General features: G+C 42.9%; 1 protein-coding gene across 6 annotated transcripts in view; it reads left to right on the top strand.

Annotated features, from left to right (window-relative positions):
- The window catches only part of zranb3 (zinc finger, RAN-binding domain containing 3), an 89,536-nt gene that overhangs the window by 46,990 nt on the left and 26,191 nt on the right, over positions 1–16,355 (top strand). For all 6 annotated transcript variants that reach the window (XM_034608157.1, XM_034608164.1, XM_034608147.1 and 3 more), the window contains 5 exons: positions 1,986–2,090; positions 5,441–5,583; positions 11,915–12,055; positions 14,856–15,023; positions 15,952–16,144. In XM_034608157.1, coding sequence (XP_034464048.1) covers positions 1,986–2,090; positions 5,441–5,583; positions 11,915–12,055; positions 14,856–15,023; positions 15,952–16,144 — 750 coding nt within the window. The remainder of the gene's footprint in view (positions 1–1,985; positions 2,091–5,440; positions 5,584–11,914; positions 12,056–14,855; positions 15,024–15,951; positions 16,145–16,355) is intronic.

Below are 16,355 nucleotides of genomic sequence, written 5' to 3'. Positions count from 1 at the left end.
GAAACAGCATCTCCTAAGTGGTGTACATAATAGAATAAAGAGGAGAAAACTACAGAGAGATCATCGACGAGCTCCTTAGTTACCACAAGAATTACCATGGCAACCAATAAAGAATAAAGTGCGTCCAGATTACAGAACTTGAATGTAATTAGACTCGGCAAGTAAGTCATTAAAAATCTGATTGCTTTGCTGAAGAGACTTGTAGCGTCAGTACAAATTGAGCTACAGTGAACTGTGTTGCATGTAAAGGCAACAGCACTGGTGATGTAGCTTCTAATAATAGAGAGACTGCTGTTGTTCTACATGTTCCATACGAGCGTTCAGGCCTCATGTGCTGCACGCTGCTTATTACCAGGTTGCTCGTTGTGTGTTTGTCGGTTTGTTCGGTAGTTTTTGCAGGATTACACACAAACTACTCAACAAATTTCCATGCAAGTTGTTGGTCAGGTGTTTTTGCTCATTAGCCCAAAACACAAAGTATAACCGAGGCTGTACTTATTAGCTTTGCAGGTATTCGGCAATTTATCCATAATACTATTTATCTACAGGGGGACATGAACATTTGTGTCAAAGGTCATTCAGTTGTGAAGACATTTCACTTGAAACCAAAATTCTCAACCTCATGGTGGCGCTGCAGAGCCCATGTCGTATATCAATTAATGATTTAATACAGTTCAACCAAGTTAGTGGTTAAAAAACTTCTAATGCCTAAATTATACATGTTGTTAATGCTAATATTTTACTACAAATTCACAGAAAATAGAATTGCACTCCAAATAATTATTAAAAGTACACAATTATATATGTATAGGCTATATAATTTAAATACTGTGAAGTTGATTGGCCAATGGCAAGTCCAGTTGAGTCAGAGCTGCAGCTTGAGCTCAGAATACAGGGGAAACGCCCCTTTTAATTTCTCATCTTATAATTCTCTCATCCCTGTTTGACTCGTAAAGTTGATATTGAATTGTTAGCATAAAAAAAAGGCGTGTCTGCGATCGATCCATGTTATACAACCTCAATATTACCCTGACTCTTATTCTGGCCAGGCGACTGAAACAATAACTCTGTGTTGCAACAACACTGCGGCGTCACTCGCTCAGAAGAGACGCTGAACGAGGGAAACATGCGTGGTCGTGCTTGTGTTTGCTTTGATTGCACCAGTGAGTCAGCAGCAGCGTCCCACGTCTCACCAACTGTTTGGGCAGGAAAACATGAGGAGCCGGGCAGGAACCTCCAAAGAACACGGAGGGCCTGTGTGTGTGTGTGTGTGTGTGTGTAGTGTGACGGCGCCACTATGTACTTTCACTGCTCTAAAGAACCCCTGAGTGTGTTTTGTGGCTGTTCCTCTCTCTTTACTGTGCTAATGAGGTTATTTTGGCCCAAACTATTGTGCCTCTTTTCTATGCACTTGAAGTATTTGTGATTTTGCTTTAAAAAAAAAACTGACTGAAGATTCATCGCTGATTCGTTTTCCATCAACTAATCATCTCTGTTTGAATTAACTTTAAAGGCTTTAATTACCTGGTGGCATTTAGCTTCTAATGAATCTACAAATTATAAAATGATTTTGCTAATTCTCTTAAAATCAAAGAAAATTAAACTAATAGGTTTCATCTTTTAGTTAATTGTCATTTACGATTATATTGTCCATTATAATTTACACCTGTTTAATCAGAGTAGATGTTAAAAGTATCACTGAAACTGTCTTTATATTTGCTTAAAACTACATTACAGTGTTGTAAACATAAAAATAAATAAATTATACATGAGTCACCATTTGTGTGAATCAACCCCTCAGGTTCATAGCAACATTTTGTGTTTTTGTTTTTGTTTGGTGGAAAGAGAAGTTTGCCAGCATTAAAAATGCTCCACAGACGATCCAGAATAAATCTCAGACGATGATGGTGGTGTTAGCAGCAGTGGTGGAAACAAATCTCTCTGCTTAAGGCCGTCTTCTCCGTCCCTGTCTCCTCGTCTCTTAGGACGGTACCGCGTTGAACCTGAGCTTCATCCCTCTGGACATCAAACTAACCAGCTGGGACGAGCTGCCCGAGGCCTTCACACGGCGCCGGGAAAATCGAATACAGGTCTGTCCTTCCCGCCAGGCTTTGTGTGTGTGTGTGTGTGTGTGTGTTTTGCTGCTCATGAATGTGTGTGGGTGTTCATGTGGATCGGAGTGTTAATATGAGGGAGGTGCTCCCAGTTTAATGTGTCATTACTGTACGAACGCTGGATTTCACTTCTAGGTTGTAAAATGTGCCAATATCTTTCTTCTTCTGGTTGATTACAAAGACGAGACTGGATTGCCACTAAGTCGATCGCATACCAGACACACCAGACGACACACACACTCATAGATATCAGTCGTCTACATCTGCCTGATTCTTTTCACTTCTGCATTATCATCTTTCTTAATTTGTACAATATCGCAACCTCCTACACCGTCGCCATGTTTGTTGACGTCAGATACTCTTGACTCTGTGCTGCCCTGCAGTGGATGTAGTGCTTAACAACCATGCAGACTTATAGGATGAGAGTATGTGGGAAGGGACGGTTACATCGTTTTTTTGTATGTTAGCAGCATAAATGAGCCTTTAAAGTTAATGGGTTCTTTCTTTGGCGCGTACCTCCCACTCCCACCAGCTTTCAAGAAAATCAGTTTTGGCGTAATCCTGCTGACAAACAGACAAATAGCACCGACAACACAAACCTCCTCGGTGGAGGCAATAAATGCAACTGCATGAATCCACACAATTCCCAAGAAGACAGAAAATCCTGAATATCCTCCTGAGTGTCGTGGAAAGTTTCGGCTGCTTTGAGGACGACCTTAATTTACCTTAAAGATGAATTAGTCTCACTCGGATCCAGTGAGGTTGAGGCCATGGGCTTGTTAAAGCTAACAGATATATGTGTGTGTGTGTGTGTGTGTGTGTGTCACTGCCATGTGAATCTAATCACACCTCCGATCATGAGGAGGAAGATCGGGCAGCGCTGCACCGGGAGCCTGACAGATAGGTGGAGTGCGGCCGCCCACCTCCACCACTGCAGAGCCTGGAGGGGGAGCGGGAGGAGGGGTTGAAGGAATTATGGGTAAAGGGGGGGGGGGGGGGATAGAGGGGGCGTTTTGGAGGTCTGGGCAGCCAAGGAGACATGCAGAAGAAAAACTGCAGTTTTATGAGGGTCGTTAAAGGAGACGGCTCATCACCTCAAACGACCCCACACGCCAACCAGCAAATATTAAATCCTGCAATCCGCCGAGCCGCTGACAGACGCCTCACCTATCACGTTGTTTATGCTGGTTTGTTGAACAGAGGCGTGAGTTGCATCCATCCTCTGACCCATCACTTACGCCCCGTTACACTCCCATTGTCCATCAGAATCAATACTGAGCAGCAACACGTCTCGGACCGGGTGGCAGCGGCGCGTAAACTCAACTCGCACTCAGTGAAAACCACGGAGCCCGAGGCCGCTCGAGCAAACATCTCTGAAATAAAGTCATGGTCAATCATTATACAATTGAATAATAACAGAATAATCTATATTTCATTAAAACATGTGCTTTTTAAAGGAATGAGACAATGCAATCTGAGCTGCTATGCAGACTGTGCATTTATGTGCTCCTGGGAAGGTCCTTTTTCCTTGAATTGTCAAGTTGTTGCTCTGATTCTGTCTTTTCATGTGCTTTGAAATCGAAATCTAGAAAAAAAACCCGTTGGCTGGAAGCAAAATGTGTTGTATTAACGTGCTTAGAGCGTTTAAACAACACCTTGACACCTCTTTCCAATATTTGCATGATAACAGAGAGCAGAGAATAATTATTAGGTGTGACAGGTATATAAATATATTGTGTCAAATCGCCTCTGGCTCCAAATGTGCAAGATGGCGTTTGTATTTGGATATTTTAATAAAGTAAAAGTACAATGATGTGGCTAAATAACATATTTAATTGTTCTTTGACAACCTTGGAGCACACAGGACTGAGATATTTTGGATCAGGCTCTGGACACACATGTCAATTCATTGTTGGTTTTGTTCTTTTCATGGGGCAAGAACAGAATATCGCCACCTTTATTCTTTAGGAGATAAAAGCAGGATTAACATAGAACTCTGTACAGCTTCATAGAGCTAAATCAAAGGCTTCCCACTCTCCACCCACTCAATGACTGCTACTCACAAATTAACCCCTCTGACCTTTGAGAGGCTGGAAGATGGAAACACCTCCCACTCTCCTCCTCATGTCAGGACTTTTGACATCCGATTCAACTCCTGGACTTTTGCACAACCCTTTGGTGACCTCTGGAAACTGATCCCGTCTCAGAGTATCTCCAAAGCTTCTCCGTCGTTACTTCCTGTCAGGGAGACTCCAGGAAATCCAGTAAATGTAGAGCAAGGTTCCTTAAAGCTTTCACATGCAAACAGTTGCTCTTTGTGACGAAACTTTCCACTCGCAGTTCAGACTCGACCCTGGAAAAGATAAAGGTTTCAGCATGTTAGTTCCTGACAGAGCTCTCGAGGTGGCTTTTAAGAGGTGAAGTGTTTCTTAAGCAGGGAAAAATTGTGTTACTAATTTAAGATAACTTTACCAGAAGTGTTAAGTATGTTGTGTTATTTCTTCTCCTGCCTTTAGACTGTAACACAAACCACCACTTTACACACTTTAAACAATTATGCGAGAATCTGCTCTGCTTCCTCTATGTGTGTTTGACTCTTTCTACATATTCAATCTATGTCACAGATCAGTGTCTTAAAATACCCTCATTAATAATCATTAATAACGATTTCACCCACATCCCCCGGATCAGATCAGGCTTTTTATCGTTTGCATCTTCTTTTACAACGTCTCCCCCCTCCATTAGAAATGCCGCCGCTGTTTCACGTTTGCGTTTTAAGAGCAGTAAGTTATATTTCTGTCAAAAAAAAATGCATTATTCAACCGCTAAACCATCAACAAAGCAAGCCTGGCTGGCTTTGAAAAGTGTCTGTATAATGCATGCTGAGTTTTATCTTCACTGAAATAATCTTTGTGCGAGAGAAAGTATCATCCGTGGAAAAAAGAGACACCTCTCAAATGTAATATACGTAGGTAAATTGCCCATTAGGCCTTGGTGCTTGGTGAGCTATTTGTTATTTTTGCCAGTGGATTTTCTTTGAATCCTTGACTTGGCTGAGAGCATATACAGCTCTCTCTTGGTTTGATGAGTTTTGTTCAGCTATCTGGAAAACTGTCTCCGTGTGTGTGTTAGTGTGCATTTGTGCTTTATGATTGTTTGTTTGCAGCTCAGGTCCATTTTCCAAATTGAAAAAAGTGAAGAAATATTTTTTGCTTTTAAAGAGGCTCCAGTGTCCAAACTATCAATTTGCATGGAGGCAGAAGGCTGCAAAGGTTTGAGTTTCCAATTGAAATTGAGTAAAAAGTGAGACGTCGTGTCCTCTGCAGGTGCTGCGGTTCGTTCAGGAGTGGGGCAGCCTGGCAGCCATGAAGAAGAAACTGCTTCGTCGCAGCGGCCTCCTCTTCCACAGCCCCACGCTCGGCCTGCAGCAGCTGGCCACCGCCCAGCGCCCTCACTCCAGCACTAAGAGGTCAGTGTCACGCTGGAAACACGCTACTTTGACTTTCAAAAACTTCGCCGTGATTTACGATTCTGGTGCCGATTTACTAAACCCCCCATATCCCAGCAGCTGAAGCTTTATATCAGCTCTGTCATGCTACAGATTCAAGACAAAAGCAAAATCTGAATAAACGAGTGGAGAAACCGAAGGAATGCAGATGCTCCCACACAGGAGCACTGTAGGATTAAACAATTAACATCCAATAATGCTCTGTGGCATGTATGAAAATGCAAAGCAGGCCCAATTGATTCTGATTTTGTATGAAGGCGACAAGAGAGGCTTCATTGTCGGGGCTCAGATGGCAGAAGCTGCCGCCACAATGACGGCTCAACTGGCTGCTGCTTCAATGGGAATAATGACTGAAGTGACATCTGCATGTAGATCTAGTGAATAGATTCGGATCGAGAGTGATGTGGAACAGTAACATCAGAAAATTAGGTCCAGGAGTTTTCCTTTCACATACGAGGAACGAAGCAGGAGGTTGTGAGGGTCAGACACATAAAAGAAGAGGTGAATGTCTGAATGTCCATATTTCAGTGCATGTTTAAAATCAGCTATAGAGAGGATTTCATATCTGGCTGCGCTCCTCAGAACCCACATCTCACAGTGGTGAGAGTTCACTGGTGCAAAAACCACAGGCACTGGTCTGCAGGAAACATGTTATTCAGACAGATGAGTCTTCCTCCACCACGTTCTGGAGAAGTGGGCAAGTGCACGAGTGTCGTACCCCAAGAGGACGGTGCAGGCCTGAATGCCTGACCCCGACAGTGAGGGGCCCCTGTGCCTCTGTTGTGCTGTAGGGGGGGGGGGGTTGTTGGCATGGTCCACTTGCCCCCTTAGAGGTCACTGCAAATCAATATAGAAAGTATACAAAACATTTCATTTCCATCCTGATGGGAGGGGTCTCTTCGAGAATGACAATGCCCCCCCCATCCACGGGGCACGAGGGGTCAATGCTGGGGCCTTGGCAGTCACCTCATCTCACCCCCGTTGAACTCAATCATAGATGGTGTTTCTAATGAAGTATGGGAGCGAGCTTTATTAACAAGCAAGCAGAAATTAGCTCCAATCTGGGATCAACAGTTGTCATTTCAGACGACCAAATCTTCCCCCGTTATAATTCTGAATAAATCTGTAAACACCGCAGCAAGACATCAAATGTGTTTTTTTCCTCCAGGCCCGACGAGCAAAGAAATAATTTGACCTGGCACCCGACTGTGCCGGTTGAAAATAGTGAGATGAATTAATTCCCAACATCATGTCTTGAATTCAAGGGGAGGATGTGTGAGATTTCACAGAGGAACGAGCAGATTTGTACAAACTTACTGCCCCGGGCATCAAGGAAAGGCTCAATAGTGTGCGTTTGTTTGTGTGTGTGCGTTTGTTTGTGTGTGTGCGTTTGTTTGTGTGTGTGCGTTTGTTTGTGTGTGTGTGTGTGTGGGTGTGGGTGTGTGGGTGTGGGTGTGGGTGTGTGGGTGTATCAAAGGGTGTCAGCTGAGGCAAAAGAGAAGATCGGATGAGCGCTGTATATGTGCACTTGTGTGTGTTTTTTTTTTTTGACAAACAAGCATTGTTGCTGGCACACTAATTACAGCTGGCGTAGATAGAGGCAGGGAGAGTTTGCCAATTACAGGGTAGTCTCGTGGATGTGTGTGTTAGTGAGGGAGAGTGTTTCTCAACCGGGGGAGCGTGTTTGGGTGCATGAACCTAATCAAGGTGTGAGTGGGAGGCAATTGGCCCGGCTTGATTTGATACCTGTTTGATTTATTCACTAATCAGAACCAATCAAGCTCCAGCTTCTGCTCAGCGGGGTGATCTCGGCTCACCTTCGCAGCACCGAGACGCTCGGTTTTCAACCGCCTCAAACTTAATCCACTTTGCCCGGGTCTCCGACACTGTGTGTGTTTCCGTCATAAGCCACTCATGGTGATTTACAGTGATTTTAGAAGAGTTGAGAGGATTCTAATCCGGTTTGCTTCCAGCCTAAGCACGCGTCATTGCTAAAATTACAGTAAACACTGGGAATAAATGATTTATTGCTTCTATAATACGCCGTTGTTATAAAAACAGTTTGCACAAACAGTTTGGATAGGCTGAGCAACACGTGGGCTGCAGTAGTTTGTAACATTCAGCCAACAATTTACTATTTGCTCTATAATGCACATATTTGTACACTAATGTTTTAACTTCAACTGTCGGGTTAATGGTGATTTTATGTAATTTCCAATAAACAAAACCTGATTTTTTCACATCTGACATTAAACACAGTTCCTGTCCCAGACGTGTCTCACTGAGGACAGTTCAAGAGAGCAGCCATCAATCACAGCAGCTTCAGTTGGGGCCTGACCGGCGCAGCAGCTTGTTAGTGTGCTTTCACACAGACGAGCGGTGTCTGGCCCCGGTGTCTGAACTGCGGGCCGGCCTGGCCAGAGCCTGAGCTGCTGTCTGTGGTTCTGCGGGGCCGGTGGGTCAGCAACCCGCTGCCACCACAGCTCCGCATCAGCTCTCCTGCAGCTGTGCATCAAATGGCTCCCCGCAGAAAACCATGTCCAGATAATCCAGTGCAAATCGTGTCAGCTGCTGCGTTTTGTCGGAGCTGCTGCAGCCTCCGCCGCTTCTGTGTTTACATTTAATGCAGCTGTCAAAACTATTAAAAGTTATTTTCGCTTAAATATGAAGCTATCACCAGCAGCCAAGGGGTTACCAAGCAACAGGAAGAATTCTAAATTTGCTTCTTCATGCCGGCGACAGACACAGCCGGAGGAATTATATATTTTCAGTTTGTCCATCCATCCAATTCTTGTTAATATGGTATATTAGGACTGTGAGGAATGTATTTGTATCTGGTACTTTTAGCTTCACACTTAGCTCGTTAAATACTGATAAAAAAGCAATTAAGTGTATTTCCTGAGATGGCACATTTTTCTTTTAATGTTGCCCTGTAGAATTTCCTTGTACACAAACTAAATGTTTTTTTAAGCGTTTCTTCACGTTGTGTTTGTAGTGGCCAGAACTCTAAGCTTTAATGGACAATATTTAGCATTTTTATCAGACTAAACGTTTTTTTTCAGGGCACATAACATATATTACATGTTTATTACGATGGGAAAACTTTGCAGATGTCACAGAATATGCCTGGTTTCCCCAGAAGGGTGAACTTGGCCTGGGCCTGTGATTCTGGAGGAGGTTTGGATCATGCGCTGCAATAGGAAGGAGCAGCAGTCATCTTGGTTTACAGAATTACTGGCCAAGCCCCTAGCCGCATAAAAACATGCAAACACACACATCCACACGCTCCCAGAAGCGCAGTTGGACTCCAGTTTAGTGTAAGGTATCTCGTTTCATGCAGCCTCTGTGCTGGGACTGTTTGGAGCAAAGGCAGCTCCTGTGTTTGATGGAGACTTCCCTTCTTCCTCATCTCCCCTCAGCTTCCACAGAAATTTCTCCTCTTTGATGTGTCTCCCTCCTCCACTTTCTGCCTCCTGTCATCCATCTTCCCTTTATTTATTTTTTTCTCTCTACCTCCTACCTTCTTTCCACCTCCCTCCCAAAGAAAGTATTCGGTCCAGATGGAGGTGGTGGTAACGCATGAAAATGTCACTGCATAGCCTGCAGGCCCGAGTGGAAACTCTAAAAGCTGAGTTTAACAGTGGCAGTACCTTCCTGTTAAACTTAAATACCAGAGTGGTATTTCATTAGTAATCAGGACAGAAACACGAACCATAAGTGGAATCAAATGAACTATTTACATTCCACTTTCTTTTTTAATTAAACAACCACAATCAGCTTTTAATCGTTGATTTAGTAGAAAAGAGTATTAGGGTCATATTGAAGAAAACAATTCAAGTCCTGATACTATTTCTTAAACCTAAACTTAACACGATGCTCTACATTCCTCATTTTAACATATATAACGATTTTATTCTCATAAAATTACACCTTTTTACAACATTCATTCTCATAATCTATGTTTTTTTTTAGTGTTCCAGTGGCCAAAATACTCCATCGACATTTCCACTAAACATATATGTTTGTGATTTGATGTCAGTTCCACAAACAACCCTTCAGGAAAACGAGCCAATGTATTTCACACATAGCCACAGTCCATTTTTATTTGTCTTTTACTGTTTGGTAAATGTTCCTTCTCGGTTAAATTGTGTTAGATTTATTTTTCTACACGTCCCATCGTTCTAGGAGCTGTTCCAGGTATTGATTTTATTTCAAAGGTGGCAGAGCGACCGTTTGTGTGGCAGCAATAAAGTTTGAAACTAACTAAGCTCGAGAATCGACACCGCTGTCATAACAAATGTTTGGAAAAATAAAGCATGATTATCGATTCAAACAACAATTAGTCAACGGCTTTAATCACCTGAGTTGATTGTCTGTGAAATAACCCAAACGCTCTCTTCATCCATTTTTCTTTTCTGTGCTTTTTAAAGTCATTTTCTTCATGCGCTGCTCCCCTTGAGATTCTCTGCCATCGCTTCACTGCCAGCGTTTGTTTTATTTTATCTATGATGCCGGTGATTCGGTCACATTACTGATTTCCATAAATGTAATCCATTACTCTCTGATCAATAAGGTAATCAATAAGGTAATAAGGCATGTTGTTGTAATCCCTGCTGTCTTCAACCATCCACAGTGCTCAGTCCTCTCAGTCCCGATGTCATTACACATGTTTTATTACAGAGGTCACATTTTTTAATTAGCAAAAGTTAAGGGCTCATGAGAAATGCTGATTTCGTAATAGCTACTAATAATAAAAATATTAAACATGGAATACGATTGTTATTATAAAAAAAACATTCTCGTAAACAAATGGAATGAACCACGTGACATATTATGGAGTAAGGTTATGGCCCATGACTGGATATTTAGATATTCGTTATAACGAGGTGTTTATGAGAATTTAAAACTTTATACGACTGTGACTCATTGTGAGAAACTGAATGACTTGACGAGCCTTGAAATGGGTAAAAAGAACTGTTGTCATATATTCTTCAAGGGAGCTGATTTTTTTTGTCAGTTCTCTAATTAGAATAAGACTCATGCTGCATCTCTAACTGGGAAACGTCCAAATAAAAGTAACCAACAAAATATTCTACATAAAAATCATCACATAACCTGACTGACTGTCAAATTATACCTTTGTTGGACATCTATTAAATAACTATTAAGACTATGTTGCGTGTTTTGGTGACCTCTTTCCTCTTTGACAACAAAAACACCTGATTTCTGCAGCAGTGAGCCACCCGGACAATCTCCTGCTGTTTTCCTCACATGTGAAAGTCAAGTCTGAAAACGGCTGGACACTCTTTTGAAATGTTCAATGGTACATGAGGACATTTGGTCTCTTTTCTCCACACCACTAGCGTTTCCTTCACCCAGAACAAACAAGTCAGTGATTTTATATATTTTTTTCTCCCAAGCTCCTCTCCTCCTGTATTTCATGGCAACTCTGACATCCTGGGGTCATTTTAATCCTGCCCAGATTGACATGTAGTGTTTGGTGCAATTTTCAACTTGCACACCTAGCATCTGTATTACAAGGGCCATAAAAAACAGTGGCAGGGTAGATGGATTAGATTAGATGATTGACGATGCCCGTGGGGAAATTAGATTGCTGCAGCAGCAATAGTAATAGTAATGGGATTCAGCAGGAGGAGAGGACAAGCAGAATAAAAGCACATCAACAGAATAGAAAATAAGCCATGAAAGGAAGAATTTCTGCAGTTTTTGCAGAGACTGGTGCAAAGAGAAAGTTCATCGGGCACTGAGGCCTTTTGGCAGTTCTGTGGGTGTCGGAGAACTGAACCCCAAATCCCTGTTGTGCCGACAGTGTATGAATGATGCTTGAAAGAAAAAGTGCAGCATATAGAAGTGCAACTTGTATAAATACAGTCCATCGTTGGATGTGGGTTTACTGCAGTCCCTTAAATATTGCTAAAGCTTCATTAAGGGCCCTAACGTGTTGGTCTTAAAATGAGCTATGGTCAGCATTGCTCTCTTGAGGTAGTGGAAAGCAATTGCAAAACAAAAACCTCTTTTTTTTTTTCAACGGTGCGGTGTTTCACTGTTATTTTAAGGATGCATTAACAAGATAGATGATAACGCACCTACATAGGCAGGCACACGACGCATGCACACTCAGAGATACACAGAGATACTTGTGCTTTCACATTGCGGACAGCCGTGCAGCTACTCCCCCATGCTGCACACGTGAATCAGCTCTCTTCATCAAGCTCTTTGGTTATGTAAAATCCTCCATTCCCTCACAGCCCCATCTATCCCATCTCCACAGGTACCTCAGCAAAGATGAAGTAGCCGAGGCCTCCCTGAGCAAAGTCCAGCAGGAGGGAGGCAGCGTCCGACTGGTCGTGAAGGAAAACTTCTTCACAAAGAGGAGCTCTGCCTCCTCACTCACGCCACCTGCCTCAGAGAGGTAGGTCAAAGGGGCGAACACGTGGGTGGATGTTCAGGGCAGGAAAAAGGGGGCGAGCTGTGTTCACATCTTTGAAAGACTTACACAACTGATGAGAATAAAATCTAAACTCACCTCTAGCCTACACATTTCCTATATATATATATATATTCAAACAGCATTTTAACGGTTCATAAATCACGCCGAGGTGCTGCCGAGGTTTTTAAACATGAGGTTTCATGGTCGGCACATGAAGGTGGTTCGTTTCATCGCGCGGATTTTCTCTTTGGAAATCTGTGTATTCTCGTTTTCCTTCCCTCAGCTGTCTCCATGGAGATCCGTGTGCCTTGTGGGAGAGGCACAAAGGCCCAGTGAGTGTGTTAGTACAGTAAATATAGACCATAATACAATCTACTGGGAGAGATGGCCAGCTCACCCCAGGAGGGAATATCTCTATGGAAACCTGCAACACACACACACGCACACAAACAAACACATACACACGTACACACATGTGCACAACACCTGGTGTTACATAGAAAATGGCTTGAACTGAGGACCTATAAGTGCTATGCTAACATGCTGGCAGAATGCATGGAGATTTCTGTTACACATGAAAATATCTAACAAGACGTTTTCTTAAAGAAAATGTTGAGCAACAGTTGATATGTAAATCAAAAGCTAGCATTACTGCATATACGATTATTAGATTATAAGTATATAAGTCTCGTTGTCCCTGGAAAACAGTTTTTATTATTTAATTGTTTGCTAATTAAAGACCGAAATTCTTCTGGTATAAAAAAATATATATTTGTTTTGTTATAGGTTCGGTCATATTTTATGTTTTTGCATCACTGACTGGTGCTAAATTTACAGGATGATCGTTCTTTCTATCTTTTAAGTTTATTGATCTCTAAAATCTTTTCTGTATTTCTTTAGTTAGTTTTTCCCAATTGAAACGTAAAAATGATAAATGCCGCTCCCAAAATATTAGATGGAGGTTGCCCTGGAAAATTCACAGTAACACAACAATCATATCTCCCAAAATCTTGAACTTTACCTTTAAAACCTGGAATTTATGTGATGGGCAATTAATAAATCCTTTTTGCAATTCCTTACTTTGGGAAATATCCCTTGATTTTCCCAGATAATCCTCTCCTGCATCCTGTGTCCTGTGTCCTAGACGCCTCGCTGTGCACAAGAAGCGACAAATTAAAACCTGTAAAACAGACTCTGCCTCCTGATCAACAGCGAGCGAGCACTCCATAGATTGACAGGTGGACTTAGCAGCATCGGATCTCTTTCCCCCTCCGGTGCCTATGGTTTCTTCGGTATGAAGCATCACGGAGGAGCCGCGGTGGTAAACATTATCAGGCTGCGTGCGGCTGAAGGCATGTTGCATGATTCCTGGAGTTTGAAGTTGGGAGTTTTTCGGAGAGTTACCTCATGCTGCGCTTGCTTTGTGCATACATTCATTTAAATGGCTTTGAGGCTACATGCAAAGTACATATATTAATCCATTTTAATAGATACACGTTCTTGAATATGTTTTGATTTCTCTGACTTTATTGTCACAGTCACCAGCTCACCAAGTATTTCTGGGTTAGATATTTTCTCTCCTGCCCACCAATGCCTCCACCATCCTCCGTATGGGCACACCAGTAAAAAGTCTATTTCGGTCTCTCTTTCATCCACGAGACGTTTGCTGGCACAGCATTTGTCTCTTGGTACTTTTCAATTTTTGGTATCTTCTCAACTTTGAAGCGGCAAGGTTCCTTTTTTTAGAGGGTTTTTCTTCTCCATTTCAATGATTAAATCTCCCTCTGTAGCGCTCTGGCTCTTTGTTCCCATCTCTGTCTCTGAATCGTGAACCATGGGGAAAGAGAATTTAGTCCATCTGTCCTCTCCAACGTGGCTATAGCACCCTGCTGCGACGACATGGCAAATGCCCAGAACTGCTTTCCTCTGCCAAAAGGATGGGCACGCACATACACATACTTGAAATGTTCTGCGTCCCCATCACACACACACACACACACACACACAGCCACACACACACACACACACAGCCACACACACACAGCCATATGTCTCTCAACTCCCTCTCGTGTTCGCTCCTCTGCTGATGTTGAAAAAGCTTTGCATTGAGCCTGGATGTTTGCAGCAGTGAGGTCTTTGTCACGCAGGTCAAGGTAAAAAGAATCGTACTATTTGTACATCATACGAAAAAAGTTGCATACGTCGATGTGTGCTCTCTCTCTGCCAGAGCTCTCCCATCTGGCACCTGGAAATTCAATTATAGTCAGAGCTTTCATAGAGGGAGTAAATGTATTTAGCTGCATCTTCACCTTATCTCCTGTCAACCAGTGGATCTGAATAGTGTGTTCTGTCATATTTCCTGTCACTTAATTGCATTTGTTTAATTTATATTCTTCTCTACAGTATAATAACCGAGTCATGCCATGCTCACTACTCTGATGCAAAGAGAAACTCCAGCACGTGACATATAAAATACATCCGTCAGAAATTGAAGCATAGACGTCGAGAGACTTGTGGTGTTCGTCAAAATTCTGTAACACTGGATCCCACATTTCCCATCATGCAACTCACTAGTATCTTCAGTTAGTTAGTTAGTGAGTAGGCAGAATTTATTGTACGCGGGTGACTGACATCATCACAGTCGGACAAACTGGTCTTTTTAAACCGGCATCTCATTGGTCTGAAGTTAAGGTCAAAGGTAACAGAAGAAATCGAGCTTCCCCAGAGCGAACACAACCCTTTTGTTCTAATGTCTGAATGTAATCAATTTCTGTCCCTGCAGGAAGGACAAGGAGTCCGGTGAGGCTGCGGAGGCTGCGGAGGAGCAGGCATCATTACAGTCTGCGTATCTGCAGGCTGTGGACACTGAAGGTGTCCCCCTGTGTCTGTCCTGCCAGCAGGCCTGCTCTACCTCCGGTGGGGCCTGGGACACTCGATTCTGTAGCCACAGGTACAGCGACACTAAGTGCAGACGGCTCAGAGATAAATTAGACGCTTCTGGGTCTTTTTTTGTGTAGTGTTTTTCACAAAAAGTTTTAAAGAAACATGGCACCAACAATTCCTATAGATCTCAGCGTTCCCTGCTCGGAGCACCAGTTGGGTGGAACTTAGTGCCACAGGAGAATTTGGTCCTTGTCGATCAGAGAAGAGCATTTCTTAAATTAACTTTCTTAAACTTCCCTCTACCCGCTGTTCTCTGTGGCAAAGCCCCCCCATCTGGCACCTAGAAATTCAATTATAGTCGGAGAGTTTGTGCGCGAAACCAAACTGAAAAACACGACGTGCACGGCGTTGACTTCACCTTGGTTTGCTTTGAAGCAACAACTGTGTGCTGATGACTTAAGAACATTGCTGTTAGCAGATCAGACTGCAATTCTTCTAGTTATTTTGGTCCGCTGGTCTAATCCTTTCTTATCGTAGCTGTTTCAAGATCCTCGCTTCAAACTCACATCACCGTTATTATTCTTCCAGTACTATGATATTGTAAAGTGGAGGAATGCTGCAATGTCTTTCCGTCCTTGAGGAACAACACTGCATCACTTCCTGCTCCCTCTGAATAACATCTGCTAAATTCTTTTAACTGATAAAACGTGTTGCGTCTGTGCCTCCTCTAGTCTCGCTGCCTATTTAAGTTAGAAATTCAATTTCCTCAAGTGATTCTCAAGAGCCAAATTCAGGTCACTCAGTCAAGGTGAGACACTTCACTCCTCTGTGCCGGGATCTTATCAGAAATTAACACCGTTATCTCTGTGCTCCGAAGAGAAAAGATGACAGCTTTCCTGTGTTTATGAAAAGCGAAGAAATTTTTTTAGCTGTTAATATTTAAAAATGTGAAGGTTTGGCGATTTCAAATCCAGATGTTTTCCGTGTTCTCCCAGATGCCAGGAGGAGTTCCAGTTGCGCTCCAGCCAAACATACATGCGCTCGCGGGTGCTGGAGGTGGAGCAGGGCGTCTGTCAGCTGTGCGGCCTCCACGCCCACGACCTGTTCCTGAAGGTCCGTGACGCTCCGCCCCCCCAGCGCAAGGAGATGCTGGAGAACACTTGGCTCGCCCAGCTGTCACTCAAACAGGTCGGACACCAGCTCAAGCTCGAATGCCGTACTAGGGCTGATGGGAAATGGTGTTTCTTAAAGGCTGCTAAACAACCTTATGATTGTTTAATCCAGAAAATATCATCCTTATTTTCTGTCGTCAATATTTAAGTTTAAGTTTTTATATATAGAGATTTTATATATATAAACTTATAGTAGGTCCCTTAAAAATCTCTTAGGTCATTTTAGG

This window comes from Hippoglossus hippoglossus, chromosome 2 (assembly GCF_009819705.1).
Source record: "Hippoglossus hippoglossus isolate fHipHip1 chromosome 2, fHipHip1.pri, whole genome shotgun sequence".
NCBI classification, from domain to species: Eukaryota; Metazoa; Chordata; class Actinopteri; order Pleuronectiformes; family Pleuronectidae; genus Hippoglossus; species Hippoglossus hippoglossus.
The sequence above is the reverse complement of the archived record's forward strand: the minus strand, read 5'-3'. Positions and strand labels throughout refer to the sequence as shown.